We start from the raw sequence: 20,060 nt of genomic DNA on the forward strand, positions 1-20,060 counted from the left end.
CTGAGCATACCCAAGCACATTTCTATCCATCTTCTTAATCTTTCTTTTAAAAGTTATTTTATTTATTTATTTATTGGGGGGGGGGTAGATGGGAGGATGGGCACTCCAGGGCCTCCACTCACTGCAAATGAACTCCAGATCCCTGGCCACCTTATGCATTTGGCTTACATGGATACTGGGAAATTGAACCTGGATCCTTCAGCTTTGCAGGCAAGTGCCTTAACTGCTGAGCGATTTTTCCAGCCCCATTTTAATCTTTTATATTTGTGCCCTATGACTTTGAACTAAGAAGGCACCAAAATGCGTCTACTATTTTTTAATTATGGCTTCAACAGCACATGATTACAAAGTGGCCTGCCCCTATATGAATATGCAGGGTCCCTCCTAAATAAAATCCCTGTCCTTCCTTCATTTTCCCCAGAGCGCGAGATGATGTACATACTCTCCTTACCTGCTGCAGGGCATACATTTTCTCCATTCTTGTTTTGTTTTTATTTTTATTTATTTATTTGAGAGCAATAGATAGAGCAATAGGCAGAGAGAGAAAGAGGGAGAGAGAGAGAGAGAGAATGGGTGCATCAGGGCCTCCAGCCACTGCAAACAAACTCCAGATGCATGCACTACCCTGTGCATCTGGCTTATGTGGGTCCTGGGGAATGGAGCCTTGAACTGGGATCCTTAGGCTTCACAGGCAAGCGCTTAACTGCTAAGCCATCTCTCCAGCCCTCTCCATTCTTTTATGTCTCATCTGTGTTTATTTTGGCTTTGTACTCACCAAGATGGGGAACTATTGCATTCAGTCACACCAGGAGCTCTCCTTCTCACAGGACTTAGTGATTGCCCACCCCTCATGATTTGTCTCTTTTGCACATATCCACTCTCTGAGACTTCTGCTTTCTGCCATGAATTGAAGCTGCATGAGTCCCTCACTGGATGTGGCTACCCAGTCTGAGACTTCCAAGCTTCCAGAGGCATAAGTCAAAATAAACCTCTTTTCCTTATACATTTACCTCATCTTAGGTATCCTATTAGAGCAATATAAAACACAGTAGGAATCCATCATGCAGGAAGAGAACTCTTTTCTGGAAGCATTGAGACAACTTCTATCAGCTTATGCTAACAACCTGCACTGAAAAACCATCAGACTCTTCCCAAGCTCTCCCCATACTTATAAGGTCTGTATAAGAAAGAACATGGTAGACCACTTGTTAGGGATTTTTTTTTTTTAACTTTTGCTTTATTGAAATTCTTTCTTACAAAAGGTCTGAAGTATTTTAGGCTAGGCCTAATTTCCATTAGTCCCTGAAACACAGGTCCATGGTCATCTCCATGTCCTCTTAGGTAGGAATGTAAACTAGTCGACTTTTGCTTTTAAGGTTCAAACACTTGTCAACACTGTTTTTATAGAGACACAACACAAGACTTACGTTCCCCTAAATGAAAAGACCAAGTAAGAAAGTTACGTGGGTCTTCTTTGGTGGGGGTAACTGGGTTCTTCACCAGAACAGAGTTGGGATTCTTTTCTTTTTTTCAAAGTGACATTTTTACACCTTTAGTACTTCTTAAAACATAAACTTTGTGATGTGCTGAGCTATGCAGTAGAGTGCTATGCTTATATATATATATATATATCTATGTATATTGGCTCTGGAAGAAGATACATGAGTACATGTGTGTTATGTAAACATAGCAGTTGGTCAGAAGGAGAGGCTTTGGTCGTGGGGACAGGAGTAACAAGCATGTTGTAAGCAGAGAACGGCCTTGGGCACATATTGCATAATGGTTAGCGAGGACCTTTGAGGGACCTGAACATGGAGGATACCCAGGTCTCCCTTCCCTGGCCAAATGATGGTTCACCTGACAGGAAAGATGATCATGCAACCAAGGTCTCACCTCCCCGTAGCCAGATGTGCCTGCGCTCACTTGCTATCCTGTTGCCCCTCTATGTTCTAGAGCACATAGAGGGCCCAGTTCCCCTCCCCCTCTTTTAAGCGGTAGCACGTGGTTGGTCTACCCGTTACCAGAAGGGGAAAGCAGACACCCAAGGACAATCATTCGCCCCAGAGGTTATGGGTAATCCTCACTTCTTTTCATCCCTTTAGGGTTCATCAGGTTTTGAGTTCTCCTGATGATTACACCTGAAGAGGCCTGGAAGGTTCCAGAAGCATCCCTATGCTACAAGTGACTTGCCTCTGGCACTTACTGCCCAGCAACTGAGCACCGTCCCTGTGCCAAGCTCCAAATCAGCTCTCTGATGTGCATGTGTGACCCAGAAGCCCATGGTGTCTGACCGAGCACTTGCTCGCTGTACGATTTAGAGGTTGCAACTCTCTAATCACCCATGTCTCTTGCCCAAGCTTGTAGCTCACAGAGACAAGCTAAGGTTCACATGGGAACCTGATCTCAGTCATTCTCCGTCTTCGGACCCAGGGGCCAGGTGTGTGCAACCTGGAGGCAGGGACCTGCCCTGACTGATATGCTCTGCATGACCATAGCAAAGTGGATGAATGATTTTAGCACCCAAGATACTGTTCAGCACACCACAACAGTCATTCAATACATGCTACTTTGTTCCTCTTTTGCTACAGCTAGGTTTCTGCAGGGGACTTGCAATTTCCACCCGCTCTTGTAGCTGGCTTCTCACCTGTCACCTGCCCAAACAAAACATGGCGCCCAGAGGCAGAGTAAAGCCGGGGAGACAGAGTCATTTAGGAGTTCTGCTTGCTGGAGAGGTGGGTGTTGAAACTTTGGGTCTAACCAAGGTCGGGAAATTATCTGGAAAGGAAGTGACCTACAATAATGTCCACTGTGGCCTTTGTCTCTGACGTCGTCTCAGCATCCCTCTGTAACCAAGAGAACAAAGGGAACATTGACATCATGGCCATGTGGATGATGTTCAGATGACTAGGCAAACTGGTGACGATATAGTTGATCGGGGCTCCACACACAGGAACACTCGTGGAAGGGAGAGATAACAGTCGCCCCCGCAGAGTCATCTGGAGCAGGTGTCCGGAAGGAGAGTGACATCAGGTCACCATGAAGCCAGAGTAGGGTGACGGGGGGGGGGGAGGGGGGAGTTGTTGGACTAGGCAAGGCAGAGGCATGGGCAGAGCAGCTCCAAGAGATGCCTCCGCTCCAGAGATGCAGGAGGTGGCGTGGGAGCGGGGCCCTGACCTTGATCCGGGCTCACTTTTAGTGTCTACTGCATGTCACCCCAGCATCCTCAGCATGTCCACAGTTTGTTACCCCCCATTTGGAGAAGCCACAGCGGAAGATGGAGTCCTCGGTACCCTTGCAGGCAACATCGTCCATCCAAATCCTCCCTGTGCCTGCGAAGAGAGATCAATGCAGCTTCTTAGCAGAGATACAGGAATCAGGATGTAGAAAGTGGGAGGCCAGGGAGCAGGTCTATGTCTGGCCTTATCCTGGCAGTATCTGGCTGCTCAAATCTGCCGGCTTCCATCTGCCCTCTCCGCCCCACCAAGAACTCACATTCATATCTAGGCTGTCACAAAAACCAATGATGGTGATGTTCCCATCTCCTGTGTGCCAGACCTCCTCCACATATGAGCCTCGTCAGTTCTCACCATGGTGCTTTGGGGTGGCGAATAATAAACCCATTTCATAGGTGAAAAAAATGAGGTGGCTCAGAGAACAATTCATTCGAGGTCACTCAGTTCAAAACTGACAGAGTGTGACCTCAAACTCAAGCCTCGCTATCTCCCAGGTTTACACTTTAAAACAGACACTGCATAGCTGTCGAGATGTGGTATCTATTTTTGCCCTCACCCCCTGTGGTACCAGGGACCACAGCCAGGACCTGAGCATGCTGGGCAAGTGTTCCCCAGCTGAGATATGGTGACTTGAATCATTGTGCCAATGTCACAAAGGGACAATGTCAGACAGGTCCTGGATTACCCTAGTGCCTCGGAACCAACATTACTTCCAATCTCGTGAGGTTTCAAGTAGATAATCCCATTCTATAAGCCCAGTGCAAGAAATGACAAGGGATCCCCAAATTTGACGTTATCCAGACACCCTGAAAACGCAAGCAGTTAGCTTAAATTTCAAATACAGGGTGCCTAAGTGATCGATTTGCTAGCATCTCCTGCAGTCAACCCTGTTCATCCTGGGGCCTGAGGAATGACTCTGAAAATTTCTACCTATGAGGGGCAGGTGCTTTTATTGGCTGTCACAGGGTTGCACCCAAGCCCTGAATGGCATGAGCTTGGTGCCGAAGATCCTTCCATGAACAATGGGGGTTAAGGCAGCTGGCTAACTAGGGCCAGCAGGGGTACAGAAGGAGGGAGCAGGTTGTGTAGGAGTCGCCCCATTCCCCTAGTGATGAACTGGTAGGAACTGGTGGGCTGCTGGGCTGATGGGGGCTCATTTGGGAGGAAGGATGATTGAGCATCAGGATGATTGGCAGCACAGGCTCTTTTACCCAAGGTGAGGTCCTGCCCCAGGGTTTGCACCGTCAGAGCTCATTAGGAGTGCGGCAGAGCCCTGTGTCCCGCCCTGAGCCTGCACCACAGCTGGGGAAGTCGGCCTGGAGGTCAAAGCATCACTGTGACAATGGGCACACCTCAACCCAAGGCTTGGCGCCATGCAGTGGGCCACCTCGAAGGGATGTTCCAGGATGTGGGACTTTTTATTTTAAAATATCTTATTTGTTTATGAGAGGGAAAGAGACAGACAGAGAGAAAGAGAGAATGGGCACACCAGGGCCTCTAGCCACTGCATACAAACTGCAGACACATGCCCCCCCCTTGTGCATATGGCTTACGTGGGTCCTGGGGAATCAAACCCGGGTTCTTAGGCTTCGCAGGCCAATGCCATAACTGCTAAGCCATTTCCCCAGTCCCAGGATGTGGGACTTTTAATATATTTTATTCTTATTTATCTGAGAGGGGTGGGGAAAGAATGGGCATGCCTCTAGCCGCCGCAAAGAAACTCCAGATGCATGCGCGCCACCTCATGCATCTGGCTTATGAGGGTCCTGGGGAATGATGGAACCTGGGTTCTTTGGCTTTGCAGGCAAGTGCCTTAACCACTAAGCCATCTCTCCAGCCCCAGGATATGGGACTTTTAGTGCAGACCCAGACAGCTGGTCACTCTGACATCTTCTCTTGCTGCTATGTCTATGAGTTTTCCCCACAGGGTCATGTTTCCAGTATTTGTTTCCCAGCGATGGCATGGAGCCTAGCTGACAGAAGAATGCAGAAGGACTCCTGGTTCCGGCTCGCTTTCTCTGCTTCCTGGTCCACCATGATGGGAGAGGAGGTGTCACCCCCACAGACTTAGTGCCCCTGTTGCTAGACCTTCCCCACCATGATAGACTGCAACTCTGCAAAACCGTGAGCCAAAACCAATCTCCTTCCTGTAGGTTGTTGGTAGCAGGTGTTTTGTTTTACAATTTAGGTGCAGAAAAGTAAAAGTACAAAGTTGAAGGCCATAAATCAGGTTCCAATATTGCTGGCTGTGTCAACCTGGGGGGGGGGGGGAAGTGACAGTCGCTGGGCATGGTGGCGCACACCTTTAATCCTGGCACTTGGGAGACAGAGGTAGGAGGATCACTATGAGTTTGAGGCCAAGCTGAGATGGCATAGTGAATTCCAGGTCAGTCTGGGATAGAGAAAAACCCTACCTCAAAAAACCAGGAAAAAAAAAAGAGTGCTTGTCCCTGTATTTGGAAGAGTGTTGGAATCTATAAAAGTCTATAGAAATGGTGGCTCAGGAAGAGTACTTCAGTCAGTCCTTACACTGTCCCTTCCCCATCTTGTCTCCCAACAGCAAGACAACCCCTATCTCCTATTCATTTATTTGTTTATGTATTTGCACATGTATGTGTGGGGGTGTACAAGGGGCTCTTGCTTCTGTAAACAAATGCCAGACGTTTGCATCACTTTTTTTTTCGAGGTAGGGTCTCACTCTAGCCCAGGCTGACCTGGAATTCACTATGTAGTCTCAGGGTGGCCTCAAACTCATGGTGATCCTCCTACCTCTGCCTCCCAAGTGCTGGGATTAAAGGCGTGCGCCACCACGCCCGGCTTTGCCTCACTTTTTGCATCGAGCTTATGTGTATGGCTTGGGAACTGCATCTTGGCCAGCAAGCTTTGCAAGCAAGCGCTTCTAACTGTTGAGCCATCTTCCTCCATGCGCACACGTGCTTGTGGAATCCTGAGGTTGATGTTGCCTGCCTTCCTGGATTGCTCTCCACTTTATTTACTGAGGGCAGAGTCTCTCATTTGAACACAGAGCTCACTGATTAAGCTAGTGGAGCCAGGCAGCCTGCTGTGGGAATCCCTTGTCTCTACCTGCACTGGGTTTATAGGTGACTGTCATGCCCACCTGACATTTACATGAGTGCTGGGGATCCAACCTCCAGTCTTCACATTGGCATACCAAGTGTTTTATCCAGCGAGCCATTTCCCCAGGCCCCTCTACTTTTTTTGTTGTTGTTGTTTGATTTTTCAAGGTAGGGTCTCACTCTAGCCCAGGCTGACCTGGAATTCACTATGAAGTCTCAGGGTTGCCTTGAACTCACAGCGATCCTCCTACCTCTGCCTCCAGAGTGCTGGGATTAAAGGCGTGCACCACCACACCCGGCTCCCTCTCCTTTTTTTTTTTAAAAAAAAATTTTATTAGCATTTTCCATGATTATAAAAAAATATCCCATGGTAATTCCCTCCCCCCCCACTTTCTCCTTTGAAATTCCATTCTCCATCATATTACCTCCCCATCACAATCATCGTACTTACATATATACAATATCAACCTATTAAGTACCCTCCTCCCTTCCTTTCTCTTCCCTTTATGTCTCCTTTTTAACTTACTGGCCTCTGCTACTAAGTATTTTCATTCTCACGCAGAAGCCCAGTCATCTGTAGCTAGGATCCACATATGAGAGAGAACATGTGGTGCTTGGCTTTCTGGGCCTGGGTTACCTCACTTAGTATAATCCTTTCCAGGTCCATCCATTTTTCTGAAAATTTCATAACTTCATTTTTCTTTACTGCTGAGTAGAACTCCATTGTATAAATGTGCCACATCTTCATTATCCACTCATCAGTTGAGGGACATCTAGACTGGTTCCATTTCCCTCCCTCTCCTTTTTAGTGGAACTGATGGGACTATTAAAACCTTCAGTGAGAGCTGGAGAGGTAGCTCAGTGGTTAAAGGTGTTTACTTGCAGAGCCTGACCATCCAGGTTCTATTCCTCAATACCTATGGAAAGCCAGATGCACAAAGTATCACATCGATCTGGAGGAGTTTGTTTGCAGCAGAGGGAGACCCTGGTGCACCTATAGTCTCTCAAACAAATCACTAAACAAATCTCCACCTGGGATTTCTCTTGAAACCACCACCACCTTCAACTCTGCCAGTCACTCTAGAGCTGCCCTGAGAGATCTGTTTACAAGAAGGGTCAAGGGAACTTGACCACGACACTGTTGACTAAATCAGTGCATGAATTAAGCTGTTTAGCCGTGTTGTTCTGTAGAGATACTCAGCATCTGCTGTCATGGGATTGCCGTGTAGAGAGCTGGGGACAGAACAGGGTGGAGAGACCTCCTTCCGCTGTCTGCTTGGACCCTGTCACCAGAGCCTCTTCCCGGCTCTTACACAATAAGCCCTTTGAGGCACGGCAATAACTCGCAGATTAAACGTCTCCTGGAAAACACATCAGTTCACAAATTACCCAGGAAAAGGCCGCAGGCCCAAGAGCTCTGTGGGATTAGTCACACCCAAAGCAAATAAAGGAGACCAACAAATAAAGAACAGGCCCAAGGTTGCCCAGCCTGATCGCACATATAGGAGGTGGAAACCCTGAGTGCCAGCTGGTGTCCAGCCAGGAGTCCTGGCTAATGCCCAGCACGAAGAGGCCAATAGACTGGAAATGGGGGTCTTCTCTCACACGAACAGTCCTGATGGTTGTTGCTCCAAGCCTAGAGGCACCACTGACTGGCTGAGGGCCGGTTCAGGAAGCTGCAAACACCTCCACCCCTCACCTCTCGTCACAGAAGCCTGTGCCCTGGGGAGTTCAGGCGTCCATCGCCACCTTGGCGTAAGACCTGGCCTATGAATGCCAGGGGAAGGTGAGGCCCTAGTGGTAGCTTAGGAGTTTGTGAGGACTGTGTCTCGCCCCTGGGAGATCCTGAGGTGTATTCAGGTCTGAGGGGGTCTGCTCAGCCTAGGTCAAGACTTCTACCTAGCTTCTCTCTCATGAGCTGCATAGCAGGGTTCCCTCAGGTGGGCTGTCTCCACACAATACCTCCTGGGGTGCAGAAGAGAAAACAAAGAAGTAGCAGGTGCTCTCTGATCATGAGGTGAGGTGGGGACTGGAGCCCGGGTTGTCTAATACAACACCAGGGTTGAAAGTGACCATCTACTTGGAACACATCACTGAACCACAACAAAAAGATTGGACAAAAGCAATAGCGTCTGCTTTGTGATGTTTGGTGTTTCCATGTTTGATCAGAGTGTAAACAGGTGATAACTAAACCCTCCCAGCTTCCATCCAAGCTCACACAGAGATAGGCAAGATGCTGATGCAGCAGGCTCAAGAAGACAATCAACTTGTTCATGACCCTGTGACCATCAAGGGACATCACTGGGCCTCTGAGACTCAGCCAACCCAGGATGTGCTTCTTACCATACCATAGTCCAGAGCTGGGCATGGTGACGCACATCTTTAGTCCCAGCACTCGGCAGGCTGAGGTTAGGAAGATCACCATGAGTTCAAGGCCCGCCTAAGACTGCATAGTGAACTCAGCCTGGGCTACAGTGACACCCTACAGAAAAACAAAACCACGGTCCACAACAAGTCACAGCACATGGACTCAATGGGTCCCATGTCTGTAATAAAGTTGTAAATAAAGTTTTATTGGGACATGGCCCTACTTTTAAATTACATGTTATCTATGGTTGTTTTCTTACTAAAATGGCACAGGGGAATTGTGATAGACCCTCTGGCCCACAGAGCTTAAAACATTTACTATCTAGCTCTATACAGAAAATACTTAGCTAACTCTTGCACTAAGTAACATCCCAGTCTTCACACCTTATCTTAGAAAAGGAGGCAAAAAATGGTAGTGAAGATACATTGAGAAACAAATGCTCCCAATTCCATTTGCCAGCTCCACCTGCAAACGTGTGTGATGAGCACCTACCCTCACCTCCTTTGCTGGGTACCAGTGTCCCAGGATGATGCTCCCTGCTGCCTCCTGCCCCAGCTGCGCCCTCCCTGCCCACCACCACACCATGCCCTCGCTACTTCCTTCTGGGCCAAGGTCAAATTTAAAACATCTTCAAGATATTTTCTCATTTGGGCCTTTCCTTGCTCTTCTGTGGGGAAACACATCATTTGGCTATTAAGCCCTTTCCATGAAAAATTTAACAGCCCTGGAGCACTGAGAGAACTGCCTAGAACTCCCAGGGAATGGGGAATTAGAGATGTCTCACCTTAAACTGGAAGGGCTCTGCTTACACAGACAATAGAGTTTTCCTCCCTCCCTTCCCTCCCTTCCTCCCTTCCTTCTTTCCTTCCTTCCTTCCTTTTTCCCTTCTTTTCTTTCCTCCCTCCCTCCTTCTCTCCTTCTTTCCCTGTGTTTCTTCCTTTTCTTCTCTTCTCCCTCTCTCCCTTCTTTCTTTCCTCCTATATTTATGTTGTATTTATCATTTTCCAATTTGGGGTTTTAGAACCATAAACTTAAGCCTTCAAGCTGTTCCCATATGTGAGCACGGGAGGACAAGGCAAGCAATGATCAACATATGCTCAAAAAATGCCACAGGAACAGAGAGTAGGTCAATTTTCATCATGAGATCAGGGACGCCAGGACCAGATGAGCTCCTGTCAGGAAATAGTGACTGAACTAACCTTAAAAGCTGAGTAGGAATTCCCTCACGGAAGGAGGGACAGGTCTTCCAGACAGAGGAAGCAACATGTGAGGAAACACAGTGGCAGGAAACAGCATCAGGTGTGCTCTAAGACACATACCAGACACCTGTGGTGCAAGGATATCGCAATAGGCAGGAGGTGGGCAGGGTGTGGATTAAGAAGGTCTTTGAGGGCTGAGAGATGGCTCAGTGGTTAAAGGCACTTGCTTGCAAAGCCTGATGGCCTGGGTTCAATTCCCCAGTACCCAAGTGAAGCCAGATACACAAAGTGGCACATGTATCTGGAATTTGTTTGCAGTGGCAGGAGGCCCTGGTGCATCCATTCTCACTCTGTCTGTCTCTCTCTCAAACAAATAAGTAAAAATAGGGCTGAAGAGATGGCTTAACAGTTAAGGAGCTTGACTGAGGAGCCTAAGGATGGCGGTTTGATTCCTCAGTACCCATATAAGCCAGATGCACAAAGTGCAGTGTGCATCTGGAGTTTGTCAGCAGTGGCTAGAGGCCCTGGCATGCCCATTCTCTCTCTCTCTCAAATAAATAAAATATTAAAAACAAAAAATAAGTAAAAAAATATACATTTTTTTTTCTTTTTGATTTTTCAAACCTGGAATTTACTCTGTAGTCTCAGGGTGGCCTCAAACTCACAGCGACCCTCCTACTTCTGCCTCCTGAGTGCTGGGATTAAAGGCATGTGCCACAATGCCCAGCAAAAAAAAAAAAAAAAAAAAAAAAAAAGAAAAATGTAAAAAAATGTTTAAAAAAGGAAAGGCTTTGAGCAAGGCTTGGTCGTGTGTGTCTGTAATCTCAGTATTTGTGAGGGTGAGGCAGTAAGTTTAAGAGTTCTAGGTCAGCCTGGGTTACATAGTGAGACCCTATCTCAAATAATAATAATAATAATAGTAAGGGCAGGGGAAATGGCTTAGTGGTTAAGGCATTTGCCTGTGAAGTTTAAGGACCTCGGTTTGATTCCCCAGATCCCACGTAATCCAGATGCACAAGGGGGCACATGCATTTGGAGTTCATTTGCAATGGCTGGATGCCCTGGTATGCTCATTCTCTCTTTTTCTCTATCTGCCTCTCTTTCTCAAATAGATAAATAAAGTATTAAAAATTAAATAAATGAATAAAAAAGGTGGGGCTGGGGATAGAGCTCAGTGAGCAGAGTGCATGATTTGTATGCCTGGTCCTGGGTTCAATCTCCAGCGCCACAAAAATCAAAGGGCTTTGGGTGCTAAGCCAAGGAGATCAAAGTTAACCTTCAGAGCAAGGAAGACCCATTGAGGATCCACAGAGTTGCGACATCTTAGAAAGGGCCTTGGGTGCTGGAGAGATTGCTCAGTGGTTAAGATGTTTACTCACAAAGCCTGATAGCCTGGGTTTGATTCCCCAGCACCCACAACGTGGCACATACATCTGGAGTTCATTTGCAGTGGCAAGAGGTTCTGGTGCACCCATTCTTTCTCTCTCTCTCTCTTTCTCTCTAGGGCTGCTCACAAGCTGGGCTGGTGGTGCATGCCTTTAATCCCAGCACTTGAGAGGCAGAGGTAGAATGATTGCTGTGAGTTCACAGCCAGCCTGAGACTACAGAGTGAGTTCCGGATCAGCCTGGGCTAGAGTGAGACCCTACCTTGAATAAAAAGAACAGAACAAAGGGCTGGAGAGATGGGTCAGCGGTTAAGGCCATTGCCAAAGGATCCTGGTTCAATTCTCCAGGACCCATGTAAGCCAGATGCACAAGGGGACACAGGCATCTAGAGTTTGTTTACAGTGGCTGGAGGCCCTGGTGTGCCCATTCTCTCTCTCATTCTCTACTCCTTTCTCTCTCAAATACATAAATATACTTTAAAAGATAATTTAAAAAAACAACAAATGGGCTGGAGAGATGACTTAGCGGTTAAGCGCTTGCCTGTGAAGCCTAAGGACCCCGGTTCGAGGCTCGGTTCCCCAGGTCCCATGTTAGCCAGATGCACAAGGGGGCGCACGCGTCTGGAGTTCGTTTGCAGAGGCTGGAAGCCCTGGCGCGCCCATTCTCTCTCTCTCCCTCTATCTGTCTTTCTCTCTGTGTCTGTCGCTCTCAAATAAATAAATAAATAAAATTAAAAAAAAAAAAAAAAAAAAAGAAACAGACTTGGACACTATAGGATGAAGGTCCAGGAAACAACCCTCAGGTTGTTTGGTGAGACAGCCCTGGGGACAGTGGTTCCGGGCAGATTAACTCCTTGACTGACAGCCATCTCCTCCAATACGTTGCAGATAGATAGGTGTAACAGCGCCTGAACCCTGCTAACAGCTTGCAACACATGACCTTATTTGACATTAACAGTCACTCCTTTTTTTTTAATTAACAACTTCCATGATTGTAAACAATATCCTATGGTAATGGCCTCCCTTCCCCCACTTTCCCCTTTGAAACTCCATTCTCCATCATATCCCCTCCCCCTCTCAATCAGTCTCTCTTTTGTTTTGATGTCATCATCTTTTCCTCCTATTAGGATGGTCTTGTGTAGGTAGTGTCAGGCACTGTGAGGTCATGGATATCCAGGCCATTTTGTGTCTGGGGACAGCACATAGTAAGGAGTCCTACCCTTCCTTAGGCTCTTACATTCCGTTTGCCACCTCTTCCGCAATAGACCCTGAGCCTTGGAAGGCGTGACAGAGATATAACAGCTACTTTTTAAATTTAAATTTTTTTTTTTTTTTGAGGTAGGGTTTCACTGTAGCCCAGGCTGACCTGGATTTTACTAGGTAGTCTCAGGGTGGCCTCAAATGCACGGTGATCCTTCTACCTCTGCCTCCCGAGTGCTGGGATTAATGTCATACACCTCCATGCTTGGCTTAACAATCATCCTTAGACAGTGGAAGAGCTGAAGCTCAAAGAGGCTGATAAATCTTCTCAAGGTGGCCTCTAGGATGTGGCCACTACTCACACAGGAGTCCTGATCACTGCTATACCCTGAAGACTTCTGAGGTGACGGCAGTGAGGGCGAAGGGCAAGGGACAGATTCAAGATGTTCTAACAAGGTGGACTTGGGCAGAATCTGTGAGACAGGGACCAAACAGATGGCAGTTGGTGGCAGGGAGGAGGTACCAGGGGGGTCTGGTTTGGATAGGGGTCTCAGTGAGACAGTGGTGCTTGGCCACTGAAGGAGGTACAGACTTTGGAGGTTAAGGAAAGGCATGACATTTTGACGGGTGCATTGGAGGCACCCATGAGGCATCTGAGTGGAGCTATCCGAGAGGTAAGAGAACACTGGAAGCTCCAGGGCAGAGGGCAAGACCTGGGTCGTGGCTGAAGCTCTGGGTGTGGAGGTGGGGTCCAGAGACAAAATGCAGAATGTAAAGCATATGGAGGAGAAGAGGAAGGATAAGGAGGAAGAGGAAGAGAGAGCACTGAAGCCCCCATCCCCCGGGTGGATGGGTGGCAGGGTACTTTGCCCATAATCCCGTGCATTGCCAGGAGAGCTGGGTCTTCCCTCCTCACTGGCTGGAGCTCCTCTTCAGGGCACCAGTTGACACCACACTGCTTACTGTCCCCTCAGCTGAGCGTGTGTGCTCAGGACTCAGCTTATTTGGTTCTGCGCCCTGGACCCTGTGCCTAGCTCCTGGCCTATAGAAGGTTCCTGGCATTGCTTTACGGAGAGGCAGGAGGGGTATGGGAAGTACAGCCTGGGTTGGTGGAAAGGGCCTCAGCTGAACCATAGCTGCTCAAGCCCCTTCTTTACCTGGGCCTCAGTTTCCCTCTGTGCACCCATTAGTGACAGCTGACCTGCCTACCTTTCCAAACTTTGAATGGTGTGTTCGATGACTCAGTGGATGGTAATGGGCAGTAGCAGTGCCAACTGGGTACGTCCATGGGGGTAAGCCCATTGATTGGTTAAAGGAGTTGAGGGTCTCCACACATGATACAGAGCTCGGGGGGAGTAAGACAGTTCACAAACCCAAGGGATGGCTGGTCCAGTGCTGGGAGCCATGTGGCCTGGGCTGGACTATCTCAACAGCAACCCATGGTTTTAGGCTGAGACTTCCATGGCTTCAGAGTACGTACTTTTAGGCTCCTTGCAAAGAGTCTGTGTTTTATTTCCATACAGATTTTCCTCAGATTTATTAGGAAGGCATCATCATTGGAGCCCCAAATGAGAAAGTGGGGATGGTCCCTCTTGTTCATTGGGGAAGCACCGTGATGGCTTCCTTTGAAGAAACCCAAAGCTTCAGTGGGTGAGGAAAAGCGTTCTCTTTTGGTGGGCTGTCTATGTGGCACTGGACCCTTTGGGACTCTCTTCATGATATGCCCCTCAAGTGGAAAGGTCAGATGTATAGGAGTCCATCAGGTGCTCCCCTGGTTGTCTCATCAGAGGGCACAAAGACCAGTTTGGGTCCATGTGACCGGGGTCTACGGCTGAGCTCCTGGGCAAGACTTGCAGCTGCTCACTGAAGGATGAGGGGCTAGGTAGCTGTGAGGTGTGGGGGCCTCCAGGGACACTCTGGATGTGACCTAGCTTCATTTCACCACCTGGAGAGGACAAGCCACCCTCTCCCCTCATGCGAGATAGGAATGGACATTTTAGCTCAAAGGTTTAGACAGCAGTGCCTCGAGCAAGATGGCAAGCAAAGTTAGCTCTACCCCACTGTGGGGGTTTGATTCAGGTGTCCTCCATAAACTTAGGTGTTCTGGATGCTAAGTTCCCAGATGATGGAGATTTGGAAATCAGTGCCTCCTGGAGACAGTGTACTGTTGGGAGTGGGCTTATGGGTGTTATAGCCGGTTTCCCCATGTCAGGGTTTGGTACACTCTCCCGTTGCTATTGTCCACCTTATGTTGACCAGGGGGTGATGTCCACCCTCTGCCCATGCCATGCAATCTTGGAGCTTCTCCTTGAGCCTGTAAACCAAAATAAACCTCTTTTTCCCCCACAAGCTGCTCTTGGTTGGGTGATTTCTACCAGCAATGCCAACCGGACTGCAACACCCACAACCAGAGAGCCCCTGTGGCGGTGGTGGGGTGGGGGCTGCTGTCCACAGGCCGCCAGGTGGACCTGACAGCTCCGTGTGAGAGCATCAGCCCAAGTTCCACCCCTCCCCCACCAAAATGCAGGTGCGCTCACAGCGTCTCAGCTCCCAGGGGCCCCGGCTGGAAGGCCCAGCCTAGTGACTACAGCTACTTTCACCTATAGACCAGGACATCGAGACCCAGGGCGGAGAGGTGGCAGGCCTCTGCCTACACAGCCAAGAAACTATGCCCACATAGATAAACAGGTAAGGGAAAGCCCGATCTACATGCAGGGATTTGAGTCCATCTGGGTGTCTCCATGTTAAAGGTGGACCGAGAAGGAAGCATGCACGGCTGTGAGATGTATATTTGAGAATGGAAGTGGGGCATCATGGGAGACACGTAAGGTGAGTCATGGTCAAGGTGACTGAGGCTTTAGGGAGGGGCTAGATCGGGGAGCCATGGCCCAGTCTCATGTCTCCTGTAGGACTTACCTTGCCCAAAGCGAGCTGTCCGGTACACCTCTTCCACGCCACGGAAGCCCAGCATGCGGCACACCACGTCCCCGTCCTTCTTGTCCCAGCCGTCGTCACACACCGTGCCCCAGCGCCGGTCATGGTACACCTCCACACGGCCCTCGTGTGGGCCTGAGCCATTCACCAGGCGAATCATCGTGACGTCCATAGCACCTGCTGGGAGCGGCCACTGTTACTCTCTGGCTCTGGTCACCCGAGACCTCCACCCAGACCTTCTCTGACCTTCCTCCAGTAGGGATTGGAGGGCTGGCATTATAGCCACGAGGTCAGGGTGTGTCATTTGTGATCTTTGTCAGTGGTGAGGGGCTGCTTGTTTTTGAGACAGAGTCTCGTGTAGCCAAGGCTGGCCTTGAATTTCTGATCCTCCTGCCTCCGTCTCCCAAGAGCTGGGATTACAGGTGTCTACCACCCGCCCCAGCTCCATTCCTGCCTCTTGTCAACATTCTTCTTGATTGATCTGTGTGGGGGAGGGGGGCATGGGTGGTGGTGTATGTACATGTGTATGCAGATGTGCACACCTGTTCATGCATGTGGCAAGGCCAGAGGAAATCATCTAGTGTCTTCCTCTATCACTCACCTGCACGTTTGCTTGAGGTGGAATCTCTCACTGACCCCGGACCTCAATATTTTTGTGAACCCCGACATGGACAGCCCTGCCCAGATGTTCAGATGGAGGCCAGGGAGTCAAACTCATGCCCTCTCAGGCCTTCACGCTTGTGTGGCAAGTGTTCTTACCCACTGTGTCATCTCCTCAGTTCCCTCTATGATATATATATCTCAATGTTATATATGTGTGTGTGTGTATTAAATATATCTTTATTTGCAAGAAAAGAGAGAGAGAGAGAGAGAGAGAGAGAGAGAGAGAGAGAGAGAGAGTGTGTGTGTGTATGAGAGAGAGAGAGAGAGAGAGAGAAGGGGCCCACCAGGGCCTCTAGCCACTGCAAACTCCAGATGCATGTGCCACCTTGTGCATCTGCCTTACATGGGCCCTGGGGAATTGAACCTGGGTCCTTTGGCTTCACAGGCAAGTGCCTTAACCACTAAGCCATCTCTCTAGCCCCTGATATATTTTTTTAAAAATTTATTTTATTTATTTGAGAGAGAGAGAGAGAGAATGGGCACACCAGGGCCTTCAGCCACTGCAAATAAACTCCAGACACATGTATCACCTTGTGCATCTGGCTTACATAGGTCTTGGGGAATTGAACCTGGGTCCTTTGGCTTTGCAGGCAAGCTCCTTAACTGCTAAGTCATCCTTCCATCCCTCTGCTTGATATTTTTAAAGAGTTTTAGGTACACAGCAAAACTGACTGGCAGGCACAGAGACTTCCTACACTCTGCCCCAACATTTGCACAGCCCCCCCCCCCCCATTATTCACATGACTGACAATTCTCCATCATCCCATCACCAGTCTAAAGAGTCTAGCGTTGCTCCTGGGTTCACTCAGGTACATTCACAGATTTTTTTGTTTGGTTTTTCAAGGTAGGGTCTCACTCTGGTTCAGGCTGACCTGTAATCCACTGTGTAGTCTCAGGATAGCCTCGAACTCTCAGTGATCCTCCTACCTCTGCCTCCCAAGTGCTGGGATTAAAGGCGTGCGCCATCACGCCCGGCTTCATTCATGGATTTTGAACACGTTTCCACCATCACTTCCAGAAACAGTAATCTTACTATCCATCAGAAAATCTTCTGTGCTTGATGGGCTTAATCCTCTCTTTCCAATGTCCAATCTTTTACCTTCTCCATAGTTCTGCTTTTCCAGAAGACTGTGCAGTCAGAACCACGCAGCACAGAGCCTCTTCACACTGACTTCTTTCCTTTAGCAAAAATGCAATTTAAGGTTTCTCCATGTCTTTCATGGCTTGATAGCTCATTCCTTTTCTTTTTTTTTAAATATATATATATATATATATATTGTTTTTATTTTATTTATTTATTTGAGAGTGACAGACAAAGAACAAGGCAGAGAGAGAGAGAGAGAATGGGCGTGCCAGGGCTTCCAGCCACTGCAGATGCATTCCAGACGCGTGCGCCCCCTTGTGCATCTGGCTAACGTGGGTCCTGGGGAATCGAGCCTCGAACTGGGGTCCTTAGGCTTCACAGGCAAGCGCTTAACCGCTAAGCCATCTCTCCAGCCCCATCATTCCTTTTCAATGTTGATAAATAGTGTACTATTCAGACGAACATACCACAGTTGGCTCATCTACCCACCTGTGGAAGGGCATCTTGACCATCTCTGTCCTGGCCATTATGATAGAGCTGCTATGAACATCCATGTGCCTATTTTTGGGTAGAGGTATTTTCAATTTATTTAGACAAATACCTGGGGGTGTGAGTGATGGATTCCCCTCTATCATTTTTGTTTGCTTGTTTTTGTTTTTTTGAGGTAGGGTTTTACTCTAGCCCAGGCTGACCTGGAATTCACTATTCACAGTCTCAGGGTGGCCTTGAACTCACTGTGATCCTCCTATCTCTGCCTCTCGAATGCTGGGATTAAAAGCATGTGCTACCACGCCTAGCTTTTGTTTTTGTTTTTTTGAGGTAGGGTCTCACTCTAGCCCAGACTGACCTGGAATTCAGTCTGTAGTCTCAGGGTGGCCTCGAACTCACAGTGATCTTCCCGCCTCTGCCTCCCAAGTGCTGGGATTAAAGGCGTGTGCCACCACGCCTGGCTCCTCTCGACCTTTTGAGACCTGGAGACCCAGCAGTCACAGCCACGAGTAGGTGGCCTTGCTTCACAGCTAATGCAGGTGGAGCAGCCCTAGGAAGTGTCTCCATCCTGAATTCATCCCTTTATGTCTACTTCTCAGCAATTCTGTGAGCCTGTGAGCAGGAAAGTGCTGGAAGCCAGAGAACGGAGTAGAAATTCTGACTCTGCTTCCTACCATCTGCAAGAACCAGCGGGTGGTTCATCAGTTTCTGAGGACACTAATCATGAGGCCCACAATGCTTCCACGTGCCACTGAGAAGGGAAACCTCTGGCATCATGTTAGCAGACGACACTTTGCTTCTTGACTTCGGAGATGTTGAAACGTGCCACAGAATCAGTGAAATACAGCAGCGTACGCAAAGAGCTGGGCATGGTGCCTGGCTTGGTGTACCCAGATGGCTTTAGGGAAGTCTCTTAGCCTGATTTTGGGCACTTCCCCAACTGGGAAATGGGTACAATCCCTGTTTCACAGGCCTGTCATGCACAGGACTCGGAGCATAGCACCTGCATACATGGTAGGTATTCGCAATGCTATTTTAAAACATTTATTTATTAGAGAAAGTGGGGGAGAGAGAGAAGGAGGGAGGGAGGGAGAGAGGGAGAGAGAGAGAGAGAGAGAATGGGTGCGCCAGGACCTCTACTCACTGCAAACGAACTCCAGGCTCATGTGTCACTTTGCACATTTGGCTTACATGGGATCTGGGGAATCGAACCTGGGTCCTTAGCCTTCACAGGCAGGTGGTGGTTCCTCATAGCAAGTGGTCCTGAGTCGGGGATGACAAGGAATAGGCTCCAGGGCTTGATGAACCAACACTGGGGTCTGAGTGGGGGTGACACTTGCAGCTCATATTCCTCCCTCAGATCAGGTCTCCTTCTCCTCTTTTCCCTACTGCCTAGGGCTGGGAACTATGGACTCCACCAGCCTCCTGTGGTGGAGGTTCTCCCCTTTTATATAAAGAAAAGTACTGTTGCCCCAAAGTTTCTATAAAAGCATTACTGATAGAGGCAATTGATGGGGGAAGCCAGGGCAGGGGGCCGCCCCTCCCAGCAGCATAGACCCCTTACTCTCACAGAGCCAAGGGCACATCATTCCACTTTCTGAGACATGAGTGGTTCTAACCTCTGCTTGGAGCTTTCTGCTTAACCAGCTGTGGCAGCCCATAAAACCCACCTCCTGGTCCCTGGCCCATTGAACTGACCTCGCCTATTACCCAGGCTCCATCCTGATGCCAAGCCTAAAATCTTCACCCATCTTCCTTCAGCAAGCCCCAAGGCTCCCACATCCTGACCTGCTTCTCTCAAAATGAGGGAAAGAATGAGACACGTGCGGGGCAAGGTCATGGAGGAGGACGCTGCGGCAGTAGCCGGTCTAGTGAGGAGAGCGGCAGGCCAGGCCAGGGCAGCGCAGGGAGATGGTCGGGGCCGTCAAGGCACATGGCTAGTGGTTTTATGAGCCTCAGAGACATGCAAGGCTTTTTTTTAAAAATCACCCCTTCAATATCACACTCACTCTCAGCCTGTTAAGAGGATCAGTGACAAAAGGTCTCTCCTTAGCCACCTCCAGCTAGGTCCCTCCAAACCCTCCTCTCAACAGGATCTCATCCTCGGTCAAAAAAGTCCTGCAGAAGTTTCTTACACCATTCCTAACATCTCAAGATGCTCACACCATTCCCAATATCTCATGATGCTCACACCATTCCTAACATCTCAAGATGCTCACACCATTCCCAACATCTCAACATGCTTATATCCTAACATCTCAACATGTTTACACCAGCCAAAAGAAGGGTAGGACTCCGTGCAATGTGCTCTTCCAGACACAAAATAGCCTGGATAGGGTTGGAGAGATTTCTTAGCAGTTAAAGTGCTTGCCTGTGAAGCCCTAGGACCCATTTTGGCTCTCCAGATCCCAAGTAAGCCAGAAGCATA

The 20,060-nt window shown here is 48.8% G+C and overlaps 1 protein-coding gene across 3 annotated transcripts in view; it reads right to left on the minus strand.

The window, feature by feature from the left end:
• Positions 1–1,222: 1,222 nt before the first annotated feature.
• Positions 1,223–20,060, minus strand: part of Scara5 (scavenger receptor class A member 5) — a 147,848-nt gene continuing 129,010 nt past the window's right edge. For 2 of the 3 annotated variants that reach the window (XM_045131803.1, XM_004665843.2), the window contains exons 8-9: positions 15,379–15,576; positions 1,223–3,329 (exon numbers count right to left, since the gene is read on the minus strand). In XM_045131803.1, the coding sequence (XP_044987738.1) occupies positions 3,193–3,329; positions 15,379–15,576 (335 nt within the window). In that variant the 3' untranslated portion in view covers positions 1,223–3,192. The remainder of the gene's footprint in view (positions 3,330–15,378; positions 15,577–20,060) is intronic. The other variant, XM_045131804.1, reaches the window with a different exon arrangement.

The sequence above is a fragment of the Jaculus jaculus genome, chromosome 12 (assembly GCF_020740685.1).
Source record: "Jaculus jaculus isolate mJacJac1 chromosome 12, mJacJac1.mat.Y.cur, whole genome shotgun sequence".
Lineage (NCBI taxonomy): Eukaryota > Metazoa > Chordata > Mammalia > Rodentia > Dipodidae > Jaculus > Jaculus jaculus.